This window comes from Staurois parvus, unplaced genomic scaffold, assembly GCF_062004578.1.
Source record: "Staurois parvus isolate SC_StPar_1 unplaced genomic scaffold, SC_StPar_1.0 ptg001329l, whole genome shotgun sequence".
Taxonomy (NCBI): Eukaryota; Metazoa; Chordata; class Amphibia; order Anura; family Ranidae; genus Staurois; species Staurois parvus.
Window position 1 is genome coordinate 1004922 of NW_028319125.1, and position 14496 is coordinate 1019417.

The window sequence follows — 14496 nt, forward strand, 5'->3', positions numbered from 1 at the left end:
GCAACTGTAGGCCCCCATCAACAATAGATATCTACAGAAGCAGTAGACCCCCTATCAACAAAGACCACCCCTAGCAACAATAGACCCCCCTGCAACAAAATTCCCCTCCCAGAAACAATAGATTCACCCCAGCAACATAGACCTCAGCTAGCAACAATAGATCTCCCAGCAGCCAACATCAATATACCCTCAAGCAGCCAGCAACAATAGACCCCTCCCTCAATAGTAGAACACTGCCAGCAACAATTGACTCCCCCTGAAAACAATAGATCCCCACCAGCAACAATAGAACCCTCCACAACAATAGACCCCCACAGTGACAATAGATCCCCCAGCAGCCAGCAACAATAGACCCTCCAGCACACCCCAGTACCCTTGGCAGTACATATATTCAGTGCTAGAGGTGCCAAAACTGCGTCCCCCCTTGTTCCTGCTGAAAAAAGCCCTGTACTCAGTGAAGTGACTGGCCTCAGGTGATACAGAGAGATTAATCAAATCCAGCTACATAGATTGCACCTGTTTATTAACAGCCATCTTTCCTCTATATCCATTCAAAGCACAGCATTTACACAGGATCTCTGTGCTCCGCAAAGCAGGGGGTGGGTAGCTGAAGTTACACTCAGGAAGGAGATCTCTGAGAGCTGATTGGAGGGAAGGGACACACCCCTCTTTATACAGCACACAGGAACAGAGCTGAGGATGTCAATCTGCTGGAGGTCCCTTACTGTCACCATTTTTCTCTTAGTGTCAGGAAAACCTGTTGAATCTGTTGAAAGCAGAGGAATGGAGCAGCAAACAGAAATGACACTTAGTGCTCTTAAAGCAGAGTTCCTCTGATCTTAGTGTCAGGAAAACTTGTCAGAAGTGATTCATGCTGATGGGAGAGGAACAGGGCAGCAGACAGAATTGACACTTAGTGGACTGAGACAGGTACACGCTATAGAAGGATATGCTTTGTTCATATTTCATGTCTGAGGTTTACAACCACTTTAGCCACTTGCCTACCAGGCACTTATACCCCCTTCCTTACCAGGCCAATTTTCAGCTTTCAGCGCTGCCGCATTTTGATTGACAATTGCGCGGTCATGCAACATTGTACCCATATGAAATTTTGATCATTTTTTCCTCACAAATAGGGCTTTCTTTTGGTGGTATTTACTCCCCGCTGGGCACTTTACTTTTTGCGCTATAAATAAAAAAGTGCAAAAGTTTTGAAAAAAAAAAAAAAGTTTCTTTGTTTCTATTATAAAATTTTTCAAACAGGCATTTTTTCTCCTTCACTGATGTGCGTTGATGAGGCAGCACTGATGAGCACTGATAGGCGGCACTGATGGGCACTGATAGGCAGTACTAATGAGGTGTCACGGATAGGCGGCACTGATAGACAGCACTAATGAGGTGTCACGGATAGGCAGCACTAATATGCAGCACTGATAGGTGGCACTGATAGGTGACACTGATGATGGGTACTGATAGACGGCACTGACTGGCATCACTGCTGGGCACTGACTGGCGGCACTAACTGGCACAACCCCTGGGCACTGACTGGTGGCACTGACTGGCAGCACTGCTGGGCTGCACTAGTGGGTGGCATTGGTGGGCAGCACTGGTGGGTGGGCACAGGTGGGTGGCACTGGTGGGCACAGGTGGGTGGGCACAGGTGGGTGGCACTGCTGGGCACATGTAGGTGGCACTTCTGGGCACAGGTAGGTGGCACTGCAGAGTGGCACAGGTGGGTGCACTGCTGGGCACAGGTGGGTGCACTGCCGGGCACGGGTGGGCGGAGCTAGTGGGTGCACTGCTGGGCGGAACTTGCGGGTGGCACTGCTGGGCACCGATCATCAGGGCACTGATCATCAGTGCCCTGATCGGTGCCGATCCCCGCTCTGACAACTGCCGGTTCTCGGCAGTACTTTCCTCACGATCTGACAGCGTGAGGAAAGTGCAGCCGAGAACCGGCACTTGCATTTCCCTGTGATCAGCGTGTCATTGGACACCGCTGATCAGGTGGTAAAAAGCCGCTGTGATTGGCCTTTTACCACATCACGTGATCAGCTGTGTCCGTAGGACACAGCGATCACGGAGATCGCCGGGTGCGCGCCCCCTGGGGCGCGCAGGAGAGCGCGTTCTGGGAGGACGTCATATGACGTCCACCCATAACTGGCCGGCCGCGGTGAAGCCGTCATTCGGCTATGCGCGGTCGGCAAGAGGTTAATCACTTTACATCCACCCTATAGCAGTTTTACTGCTACAGGGCAGCTCTCCTCTGCAAATCACACACACACACATATATACACGTGATTTTGCACTTCTGCCTCATGGGGCGCTTTGGCGCTGCCGGCGGATCACTTTTGCTGTGAACTGTAATGGAAGCAGCTGATCTGCGAGCCCCTATGAACTGATGTTCTCCGGTACCCGCAGATCGTCGGGCAAGGAGGAAGAACAGAGCTGTGCCTATGTTTGCATAGGCATAGTTCTGGTATGATCGGAAAGTAATGGATCGTGTGTCCCTGCAGAGCTGGGAACAGGATCCATCACTTCCCCTTGTACCACCTAGTATACACCAAGCACATAGCTAGGCACACACTTAACCCTTTTATTACTCTAGATGTCAACCTCTTCCCAACCAGTGTCATTAGTACAGTAATCAGTGTATATTTTTAGCACTGATCATTGTATTAGTGTCACTGGTTTTCACGAAGTGTCAGTTGGTATAAAAGCCCCTACGAACTGATGTTCTCCAGTACCCGCAGATCGTCGGGCAAGAAGGAAGAACAGAGCTGTGTCTGTCACTGGTTCCCACAAAATGTCAGTTAGTATAAAAATGTCCACTGCAATATCAATGTCCCACTATAAGTCGTTGATTGCTGCAATTACTAGTATAAAAAATTAAAATAAAATAAAAATTCCAGTATATGTCCCATAGTTTGTAGACTCTATAACTTTTGTGCATCAATAAACGCTCATTGGGATTTTTTATTACCAAAAATATGTAGCAGAATACACTTTGGCCTAAATTTATGAAGAAATGGGATTTTTTTATTGAGTATGTTTTATAGTGTAGAATAAAAATAAAAAATATTGTTTTTTTTTTCAAATTGTCAGCCTTTTTTGTTTATAATGCAAAAAGTAAAAACCGCAGAGGTGATCAAATACCACCAAAATAAAGTTCTATTTGTGGGAAAAAAGGACATAATATTCATTTGGATGCACTGTTGCATGACCGCACAATTGTCAAAGTAACACAGTGCCGTATCGCAAAAAATGGCCTGGTCAGGAAGGGGGGTAAATCTTCCAAAGTGGTTAAAGCCCCCCTCCCCATTAGCACATACTTACCTTTCTTTAATCTCCGCCTATTCCGGTCGGCCACTTGGGACAAAGAAAATACCCAACACTTTCAAGTATGACCCACTTCCTTCATGTCATATCACAGCCCTGGTAATTGACCCAGAGCTGTCACATGGGGTTAAAGTCCTTAGCCCTGTGTAAGTTCCAACTAGAGAAAGTCAGAGCTTACACAAGTCTTCCTGAATAGAGTGGAAGGGGAGTGAAGGGAAAGTGACCATGTGCTACTGAGGAGCGTGAACATGTAACTTTGTCTAGCACAGGTTCACATTTTGGAATGTTCTGCAGACAGGTCCATGTTCCTTAAACTCCTGCCAGACAGCATAACCAGGTCCCTTACTAGCACTACATTTAAGCAGTACAGAGGCCTATTCAAGGACCCGCCCCTAGCCAGCTGATTGGTCAATGAAGGAGTAACAGAACACTGATGAAGTCATGCCTCCGCTCTCCTCACCTGTAGGCATGGTCACAGTTTTTGATTCATGGCATCGTCCCAATTATAATGACGTAACTGTATAAAATGGTGTTTGATTTTATTTGGTATCTCCACATTTTTTTCTGTCCTGTGGCTACTAAGAGGAGAGTATTGGATAGTTCTGAACCATTGCTGGTTATTGTGCAGATGTCATTGGCCTGCATTTAAATGTGATATTTACTCCCCAGGAAATGGCGTGCAGGGTGCACAAGTACCTAGTGAAGGAATACATTGCACAGATTATGAAGCGGAAGATGAGCCTTAATCCATTAAACCGAAAGAAAGCTGCTGAAAAAATGAAAGAGGAGTGTAACTTGTTCAATACAGTCGCCGAAAAGTTGGTGAGTTCCCTCTGAGAGGGGCGCAGTACCAGAATTTGCCAGGAGGAAAATAGTACTGGGATCCCTTTGTATGACAATTGGGTGTGACCCCACTTTCTTCAGCAAACAAGATTTTGGAGTGTGTCTGGGAAAATTTGGACAACAAGACCTGAATCTCAATAGGTATTCCAATTCTCCCAAAAGCTGTTGCATAGGGTTGACTTGTCCTCTGCTCAAGGGCTAACGGTGGCCATCTTGGGGGAGCCTGTGTGTGATAGGACAGAGCACTCTCCCAAGACATGGGCAGAGGGGCTTTACATAACTCCTGCTGGGTCATGTTGGCACACCCGGCAGTGTGAGAAATGCATAGATGGGGACAGGTACAACCCTGGCTTGGGAGAGATGGGCTTAGTGCAGAGAAAGGTTCCTGAGGAGCATGCACAATATAACAATGGTCCATACAAAGTACCCTGAGATACTGCTTGGAGTTTGGGTAAGGATCCTGTTACCCAGCCTGCATCTGGATTGGCACTTCCCTGCACCCTATATCTCCAGCACAGCTCTATCTGGGAGGCTCACCGGGGAAGCCCATAGGGACCTAGGGACCTGTTTGAAGGAACCAGACAGGCAGCACCTTCTAGGAATTTTCTTGCTTATGTAATAAATAGTAAGCAGTACAACAATGTGGTTAATATTCCAAAGTAGAAAATTGGACATTAAGGCACTTTTACATTCCAATAACAAGGTAGTGCAATTATGCAGAGCTTACAATCGAGGTTTGTTCCTTTAAATCAGTGCCGCACAGTTTCCCGGCCCACATACATCCAGAATCACTGCAACAAATGCCAACCTTTCCCTTCCCTTTCTTGTGAATGCATGGTGCCCTCTCCCTTCTATATCACAGTAGTTCCAAGCTTAGCTGCTAAGGGGTCCCTTCTCTGCCTTGGGCCCCCTTGGGCTGCTGCAGCAACAGAGAGATCATTGGTCTTGGTTGGTCTTTCATTAAAAGTGTTGGGGCCCCAAACCACATAGTGCACAATTGTCTAAAATGTCTTTATTTGCTATAAAAGTATCACTGTAAAGTGGGGTAGAGCCAGCTCTCCTGTACTGAACCCAGGCCCCATCAGTTCAACAGGGAACCCGGGGCAGAGAGGGGACCCCTTAGGTAAATTTGGGCACAGATGGATTCATTTTGTGGATCACAGTAAATAAAAAAGTTCCCTGTGCCCCATCAGTTCAGAAGAGGGGATTGGGACAGACAGGGGACCATTCGCTCATTTTCGAGGGCAGGCGGAGTAATCCCCCATGCCGGAAGTCCCAACAATTAAATTGAAGTTCTGGCCTCCTCTTCTACATCAGTCTATCATGGCAGGCTGGAACTGTCAGGAAGGCTACACGGGGCCTGGGCCCTGTTAGGTAGTCTGTAGGGGCTAAAAGATCTCTAATAGCGGCCTTGACTGGAAACCTCTGAGATCAATAACTTGAAGGAGTGTGCACATACGTTTGGCAATATAGTGTATCTCCTAGGTGCAGGGGTGGACTGACAACTCATGGGGCCTCCAGGCAATAGGGGATCATGGGGCCCCTGCGTCCTTGCCCAAACTCAAAAAAGCCTATGAAAAAGGTACCAGGGGCATCTCATGGGGCCCCCTACTGACCCCGGGCCCTCGGGCAGTGCCCGAGTTTCCAAATGGTCAGTCCGCCCCTGCCTAGGTGTGTTCCTGTGTCATATACTCCCATAGTGGAGGTTACAAGTGGCTCTGCCGATGCACATTATCCAGGCCTGATCCACTGAGAGTACCATCATGAAACCCGTCCTGTGGAATGCTTTTCTACCTATGATGGGGCGAGTACACGTAGGCAGGAAGTGATTGAAAGAGGCTGGAGGAGATCAGCAGCACCGAGATACAACAAAGAATGAAAAAAGGATCAAATAAGTATTTTACAAGAAAAAAAATGGCAGTTGTCTAGAATACCAGAACTGTAGAAAAGTTAGGGTCTACATTTTTAAGGCATTGTCAAAAACTTTTCTGAAATCTAAAGCCAAGAAAAAAAGGTTTTAATGAGATACCAAGAAATTTGAGAAAGATGTTTTTACATTTTAGCTGCATTTAATTTTCTTTTTTTTTTCTTCCACTTGCCTAAACGTTTCTCTTTGATGCTCAGACAAGGAAATGTTTGTTATGGTCTTGAACGTGACTATTCATTCTTCCTGGCACTGCTTGGGATAACCCTTCGGGCTGTAGGGCGTCACATGTCTGCATTGTGCCAGCTCCTGGGAATTCCAGGAAGGGTTATCACATAATACTCGTGGCTTTTTTTAGTTGCTTCTGATTTGCATATATTTTTTGTTTGTTTAAGGAATCAGACCGGGAGGGCCTGTATGAAGTAATTCACTGCATTTCCGAAATCATTGGGTCAAAGAAAAAGGAGGAAATCAAATCTAAACTGGAAGATTTGCATCACCTTTACCCAGATGTCAGGTAAATCAATACTGAGTACTTTCACAAAATTAATGATCTATTAAAAAAAAATGCTTTATGAATGTCCCAAACATGCACACAGCCATTTACAATAATTGCAGTAATTTGTCTAATATGTTTATTTCCTATGATCGTCAGCTCCATCTAGTGGCTATAGTGCAATATTTTCCAGAAATCACACCATCAGGAAAATACTGCATTATGACCACTAGGTGGGACTGATGATCATAGAAGATAAAGATATTAGACAAATCATGGGGATTATTCAAGATGGCTGTGCAAATGCTTGAGACATTTGCACAGCAGATTTTTTTTATAAATAGACCTTTAACCACTAGCCTACAGGGCACTTATACCCCCTTCCTGCCCAGGCCAATTTCCAGCTCTCAGCGCTGTCACACTTGGAATGACAATTGCGCGGTCATGCAACACTGTACCCATATGACATTTTTATAATTTTTTTTGCGACAAATAGAGCTTCATTTTGATGGTATTTAATTACCTCTGGGTTTTTTATTTTTTCTTAAACAAACCAAAAACCACTGAAATTTTTGGGGAAAAAAAACATTTTTTCTTAGTTTTTGTTATAAAATTTTGTAAATAAGTGATTTTTCTCCCTCACTGATGTGCGTTAATGAGGCTGCAGTGATGGGCACTGATAGGCTGCCCTGATGGACACTGATAGGTGGCACTGATGGGCACTGATGAGGAGGCACTGGTAGGTGGCACTGATGGGCATTGACAGGCATTACTGATGGGCACTGATAGGCGGCACTGATAGGCGGCACTGACTGGCACTGTTAGGTGGCACTGACTGGCACTGTTAGGCGGCACTGACTGGCACTGATTGGCGGCACTGACGGGCACTGATAGGCGGCACTGATGCACACTGATAGGCGGCACTGACGGGCACTGATAGATGGCACTGACTGGCACTGATAGGTGGCACTGATTGGCAGCATTGATAGGTGGCACTGATTGGCATTGATAGGTGGCACTGACTGGCACTGATGGGTGACACTGAAAGGCAGCTCAAATGGGCACTGATAAGTGCCATTGATGTACCCTGGTAGGCACTGATATGTGGCATTGATGTGGCACTGATGGGCACTGGCGCATGGCACTGTTCAGCACTGACAGCTGGTACTGATGGACACTGACAGGTGACACTTCTGGGGCCACACTAATCATCAGGGCACACTGATCATCAGTGCCCTGATGATCAGTGTGCATGTCCCCTCCGTGGAATGCCGGTTTCCGGCTCTCCTCTCCTCTCGAGCTGTCAGCGTGACAGCTCGAGAGGAGAGAAATGCAGATAACTGGCATTTCCCTGTTTACATGTGATCAGCTGTGATTGGACAAGACTGATCACATGACCGAGCCAACGTCTTTGGCTCTTTCCGTGGATTGGTGATCCGCTGTGTCTGAGGGACACAGTGCACCACCGATCACCGCACTGCGTGCTCCCGGAGCCGCGCATGCGTGGTGAGAATGGGAGGACGTCATATGACGTCCTCCCAGAACGAGAGAACCGCCTTCCGCCCGTGATTGGACTATATGGTGGGCGGGAGGTGGTTAAAGTAAAACTCCTGGTTTGTTGAAAAGAGAAAAATCACTTATAGGCAGAAAAAGATTAAACATTAACCAAAAAAAAAAGTAAAAAAATGTACTTTGGACATCAAGAGAAGGGGGTAACACTTGCAATTTATGGTCTTAAAGAATAAATGCACTTTAAGGCTCCAAGCAGACTAGGAGATGAAAAAAACACAGGATAAATCACGCTCATATGAGCTTTTCTCCAGCATTTTCCCATTTTTTTTGCTGGCATTTTGCTGGGGATTAGCAGTGTATAGCTGCTTGGCCCACATCCTTAACAAACGATGACTCATCAGCTGTCAGCGGACTTCCCCGCTGACAGCTAAATGTAAACAAAAGAATTGCTGGCAATTAAAATTTGAGAAAAAAAAACAGCTCGGGGGTCCCCCCCCAATCCACACCAGGCCCTTTGGGTTCAGTATGTATTTTAAGGGGAACCCCACGCAAATTTTTTTTTTTTAAATGGCGAGGGGGTCCTCCCCAAAATCCATACCAGGCCCTTATCTGAGCATGCAGCTTGACAGGCTAGGAAAGGGGAGGGGAGTGCCCCCTTCCTGAACCATATCAGGTCATATGCCCTCAACATGGGGGGGTGCTTTGGGGTAGGGGGGGCTCTCCTCCCCAAAGCACCTTGTCCCCATGTTGATGGGGACAAGGGCTTCTTCCCCATAACCTAGGGTGGTGGTTGTGGGGGTCTTCAGGTGGAGGGCTTATCGGAATCTGAAATCTCCCTTAACAAGGGGAACCCAGATCCAGCCCCCTCTCCCATGTAAATGAGTAGGGGTACATTATTGCATAGACGTTGATTCCAAAAGCAAGATTGAGAAAACGGTCAATGCGTTTTGCCTATATATTATTATTACTATTATTATACAGGATTTATATCGCGCCAACAGTTTGCTCAGTGCTTTACAATATAAGGGAGACAATACAATTACAATACATTTCAGTACGGAAGGAATAGGAGGGCTGGCTCATGGAGCTTACAATCTGAAGGATTAGCCTATTTATAAGGGAGAGCAGTACTATTATATAAAATATATAAATAAAATCTTTCTATATTTTATATATAGTAGTACTGCTCTCCCTTACACAGAAGTTACGGTCCTGAAGAAGCCAGATATATAGGCGAAACATGTTGACTGCTTTCTCAATCTTACTTTTGGCATCAACATCTATGCTTTAGGTGACATGTTATGTGTCATAGGTTAAGGGATAGGCAATGTACTATTCTTTTTTTTCCCCCTGTTGTGTTAGGGGGTTGTGTATTTTTTGTTCCAAAAAATTCTTTGTGATTATTTTATGTTAATAAATTGTGATATTTGTATACAATAGTGTGCCTACAAAATCCGCTAGTTTGGCCGTACAATTTTTGTCTGGCAATTTTTTCCTGACACTCTATAATATTTCCTTTCTCTCTTCTGCTGGCAGCTATATAAAAGATTATGTATGAAAGTGAGAGGAGGGCAGGAGGAGCTGGGCCAGCACTGCCAGTAGAGGAGAGGACTATGGAGAGCTAGGAGGGAGGGGCCAGACTAGGGAATTGACTTTTGTAAAGTAGTCAAATTTTCTAGCAAAAATAATTTATGGAAAGGAAAAGTATGCATTTAAAATACTTGCCAGTATATCGATTAGTTTTACACTTTTTAGCAGCGTGACAACATTGTTCATTCCCCAGTATAATCGCACAGAAGCGTTGTCACCCTGTGGACAGCATAGTCTTAGATAAACAAGTCATTTTACGTGGACTTTAGGTAATCAACTAAAGTGACTCCTGGCAGCCCGCATTCTCCACCCTGAATTTAATGAATGGGAAGCACACTGGAGACTTGGGCATGGAGTAACTTTGCACCATACGGAGAACAGCAGTAATAATAGCCCTTATAGCTTACCTAGAGTCGCTGCTTGTCACAGCTGAACTGAGTGGCAGGAAGTGATAGGAAGATGAGTATGTGCTGCTGGGGAGGGGGGAATTAAAGTGTACCTGTCGTTTTGCTCTGAACACAAGTGTCAAATGCTGGAATGCTTGCTATGCAAAGCTATACACACTTTGAGTTAAAAAACATGTAGTACCTGGAATTATATTAAAATAGGTAAAAAATGACAATTGAGTTGCTAAGGAAACAGCTACTGGTAAAGATCAAAAAGTCTAAATATATCTATACTAAAAAAAGAAAAACAATTAAGTTATTGAGTTTAATAGCATTCCTGACCCTGACAACCTCCTTATATAGCAACTGCAGCCAAAATATTTTTGTTACCTTTGGACAGGTTGAGATAAATTGTAATATCTATCATGTTTGAATTGCTGCTTGTGACTACACTGGGGAGACCATGCTTTTATCGGCTTTTCTCTCCAGCGGAAGAGCACCATCTTAGTTCAGGGTGGCCAATAGAGGGAAAGGGCTGGCCCTCCTATACCAGGCCTTCCTGTACCAAGCCTAGGCTCTATCAATTCAGCGAGCCCAGAGGGCAGAGAGGTGACTCTTTAAATTATTATTATTATACAGGATTTATATAGCGCCAACAATTTGTGCAGCGCTTTACAATATAAATGGAGACAATACAGCAACAATACAATCAAAACAAGAGGATTAAGAGGACCCTGCTCATAGGAGCTTACAATCTAATAGGGTGGGGCAAGTGTTAAAAAAGGTTATAACTGTGGGGATGAACTGATGGAAGTGATGCATGATAGGCTTTGCTGAAGAGATGAGTTTTCAGGGATCGCCTAAAGCCAGCCAGAGTAGGTGATAGCCGGACAGATCGAGGTAGAGAGTTAAATACCTTTGAGCGCATGTAGGCAGGTGCAGTTTGTATTCTCCACTGTGGGTGGCGCTCGACCGCAGCGACAATGCAGCTGGGAGAGGAAGTTGAGGGAAACTGAGTTTCTCTATGACTTCCTCGGTGTAAAACGGGGCAGTGATCTGGTTGGATGCTCATGTCCCATATGACCCTCACGGCCATCTTGGGTCAGTCAGAGTTTATTTAAGACTCTCATCCTGGGACTGGACGAGATTTATGGAAGTGGCCACTATAGGGACAGTAGGGAGAGAGCAAGGACTACGTCTACCTTCTTCAGAATCTTCCCCTTTGGCTTGGACCAGCTTGGTTGCATTCCGCTCCTCATGGCAGATGTTGTTGGCTACACTGCACTGTTGTAAGTGGTCCAGGTTGGGTTGAGTCTGGTTGTGCTATTGAGCTACTTATTTATTACATCATTTCTGGCATAATGGGCAATGTGGGCTTACTGTCTGCCACACCATGCTGCATCAACTCAACATGCATGCACAGTAATACCACAGGTCATGGCTCTCAGAGAATAAACAAAAGTTCCCCGGGCCCCTACAGTTCTGCAATAGGGCCAAGGATAGAGAGGGGACTAGTTACTTATTTTCGGGAGACAGCAGAGTAATCATCTTTGCCGCAGCTCCCAACAGACAAATTAAATTTCCAGCCTCTTCTATATCAATCTGTCAAGGCAGTCCAATACCTGATCCCAAATATGAGTACATAGTCCCCTCTGTATCCCCAACATCAGCTGCTAAACTGATGGTTCCAGGGAAATTTTATTTAATTGCTGGGAGCAGAGAGTAACCATAATGATAATTTTTTTGTTTTTGTTGGGTCCTAAGCTCTACTCAATAGACTCCTTGGCTTCCATACACTGCACTGATGATGGCCAAAAAGCCTTAAACAGCTGTATGCCATTTGGAATTAATGGTTCTATGCTGTTCCACTAATGGTTAGCCAACTGTTGGCTAACAAAAGACATAAGCAGTGTTGTGTTTAATTTCAAAACTATATTTACTTATGTGAATAGTTCTGTAAAACTGCAATACAGCCACATAAACTGAAGTTACAATATGGTTGTAACATGTCTTTTACAAATGCTACAATGAACACATATCTTGAAAACAGCTACCTTAAAATCACATTAAATACCTTGAAATGCAACCTAGATATATCATAACTTTAACAAATTATAAACAGACTTACAAGCATATGTGTATCAAAGGGAGAATGGAGGATACCTTCATTGGTGTTCTTCAGGAAGCTAAAATGACTCTGCAGTGGTTTATGGCAAATCTTTATTAACAAAACACTCCCTATTTTGGTTGAAAGGAATAAATAAAAACAGCTGCAATTGCAGTGAACACTCAATAGATAGCTCACTACTCAACACAATAATGATATACAGAGCAGGCAATATATGAGCTTATATTTGAAGTATACACCAGTGGTGCTGGGTGGGCATTTGGCTGGGGAATAAAGGAATGATTTGCATGGCTTTGCCCACTATCCTGGAATGGGGAATAATCCTCTAATTTGTGGGGTATGTAATGTCTATGTGAATACCTTTTATCCCATGAAGACTTTACTGGGCTACTAATATGTAAAGATGCTGAACAGCTCAGTTTAATGTGGCCCTATCTGCGGAGGTTGAGAAAACTAGAAAAATACTTAACTGCATATTCCTTTTCTTGCAGCGAGGAACACATCTTGTGTATTTTACACGTTCAAGGCACCGGGCGCAGCAGAAAGCTTCTGGAACATTTCCATCAGCTGCAGAAAAACCACCATCCTGCAGATGAGCCACAGGATAAACTGTTCTCCGAGATAGTCTGCTTCACACAAGTCGCCTGTTTTCCCTGCAGTTTTAAAGCTCCATTTGATCAATGATCACTCGGTACCGGAGAACCATCAATGAAAGCCTTTTCCCAAATGGAACTTTTTGGAGAACTTTCAACTGCCGAGCATTTCATGAAAGTTCTTCTACTCTAAAAACAGAAGAATTTTGGGAAGAGCGAACCTGGGAACACCTGCAGGCTATCGCCCCTGCAATATCAAGCTGTGAACTTTGAAATCTGTGATTCAAGACAAAAACTACAATAATACTGCCACTGACCGACTGACTGATTTTCAAAGAATAAAATATTATAAGCTATGCATATATTCTAGAGTATAACTACAAAGTATTTTTATTTTGTCACATCTCTACGAATTCTTTGGTATCTGCTGATTAAGTCTATAGTAATACTGTAATTGAAAAAAAAAAAATCCAAATGTATTAAAGGCCAATGCCAGGCCCTTTTTTTTAAGAGTCCCTTAGCAGTGGTTTTAAAAAACAGGGTTCCTTTGGGGTGCCACGAGCACTGGACCGTGGCTTGTTCTGAATCAATGTCATGATTTGCCATGATGTAGGCAGGCCATCACCTTTACAACCAATCAGGACTTTATTCAGCAGGAACGTGGGGGAATGCAGTTCCGGCACCTCCAGCTCTGAACGGGGTGCTGGGGTTTGCTGGAGTATCTATTGGAGGATCTATTGTCACTGGGGGATACTTTGTTGCTGGGGAAGTCTATTGTTTCTGGTGGGGGGATCTTTTTTTGCTGGAGGGATCTTGTGTTGCTAGGGGAAAATTGTTGCTGGGAGGGATCTACGGTTGAGGGAGGGGTCTATTGTTGCTAGCTGCTGGAGGGTCTATTGATGCTGGCTGCTGGTAGACCTACTGTGTTGTTACATTGGGGGGTCTAATATTGTTGGGGGAGGTCTATTGTTCTTGGGGGTGGTGGATTTTGATGTTCATGGTCTATTGTTGCTGGTTGTTGGAGGGTCTATTGATGCTGGCTGCTGGTAGACCTAGTGTGTTGCTACATTGGGGGTCTAATATTGTTGGGGAAGGTCTATTGTTCTTGGGGGGGGTGGATTTTGATGCTGGTGGTCTATTGTTGCTGGTTGTTGGAGGGTCTATTGATGCTGGCTGCTGGTAGACCTAGTGTGTTGTTACATTGGGGATCTTATATTGTTGGGGAAGGTCTATTGTTCTTGGGGGGGGGATTTTGATGCTGGTGGTCTATTGTTGCCGGTTGTTGGAGGGTCTATTGATGCTGGCTGCTGGTAGACCTACTGTATTGTAACATTGGGAGTCTAATATTGTTGGGGGATGTCTGTTGTTCTTGGGGGGTGGGGGGATTGGATGCTGATGGTCTATTGATGCTGGCTGCTGGTAGACCTACTGTATTGTTACATTGGGGGTCTAATATTGTTGGGGGAGGTCTATTGTTCTTGGGTTGGGGGGGGGGGATTTGGATGCTGGTTGTCTATTGTTGCTGGATACTGGTAGACCTACTGTATTGTAACATTGGGGGTCTAATATTGTTGGGGAGGTATATTGTTCTTGGGGGGTGAGGGGGGGTATTTGGATGCTGGTGGTTTATTGTTGCTGGCTGCTGGTAGACCTATTGTATTGTTACATTGGGGGTCTAATATTCC

General features: G+C 44.9%; 1 protein-coding gene across 1 annotated transcript in view; it reads left to right on the top strand.

Moving 5' to 3' along the window:
- EXOC3L4 (exocyst complex component 3 like 4) overlaps nt 1-13323 on the top strand; it is a 147825-nt gene extending 134502 nt beyond the window's left edge. The window contains exons 10-12 of the mRNA XM_089661359.1: nt 4009-4161; nt 6502-6623; nt 12710-13323. Of these exons, the coding sequence (XP_089517485.1) occupies nt 4009-4161; nt 6502-6623; nt 12710-12902 (468 nt within the window). The 3' untranslated portion in view covers nt 12903-13323. The remainder of the gene's footprint in view (nt 1-4008; nt 4162-6501; nt 6624-12709) is intronic.
- The last annotated feature ends 1173 nt before the right edge of the window (nt 13324-14496 follow it).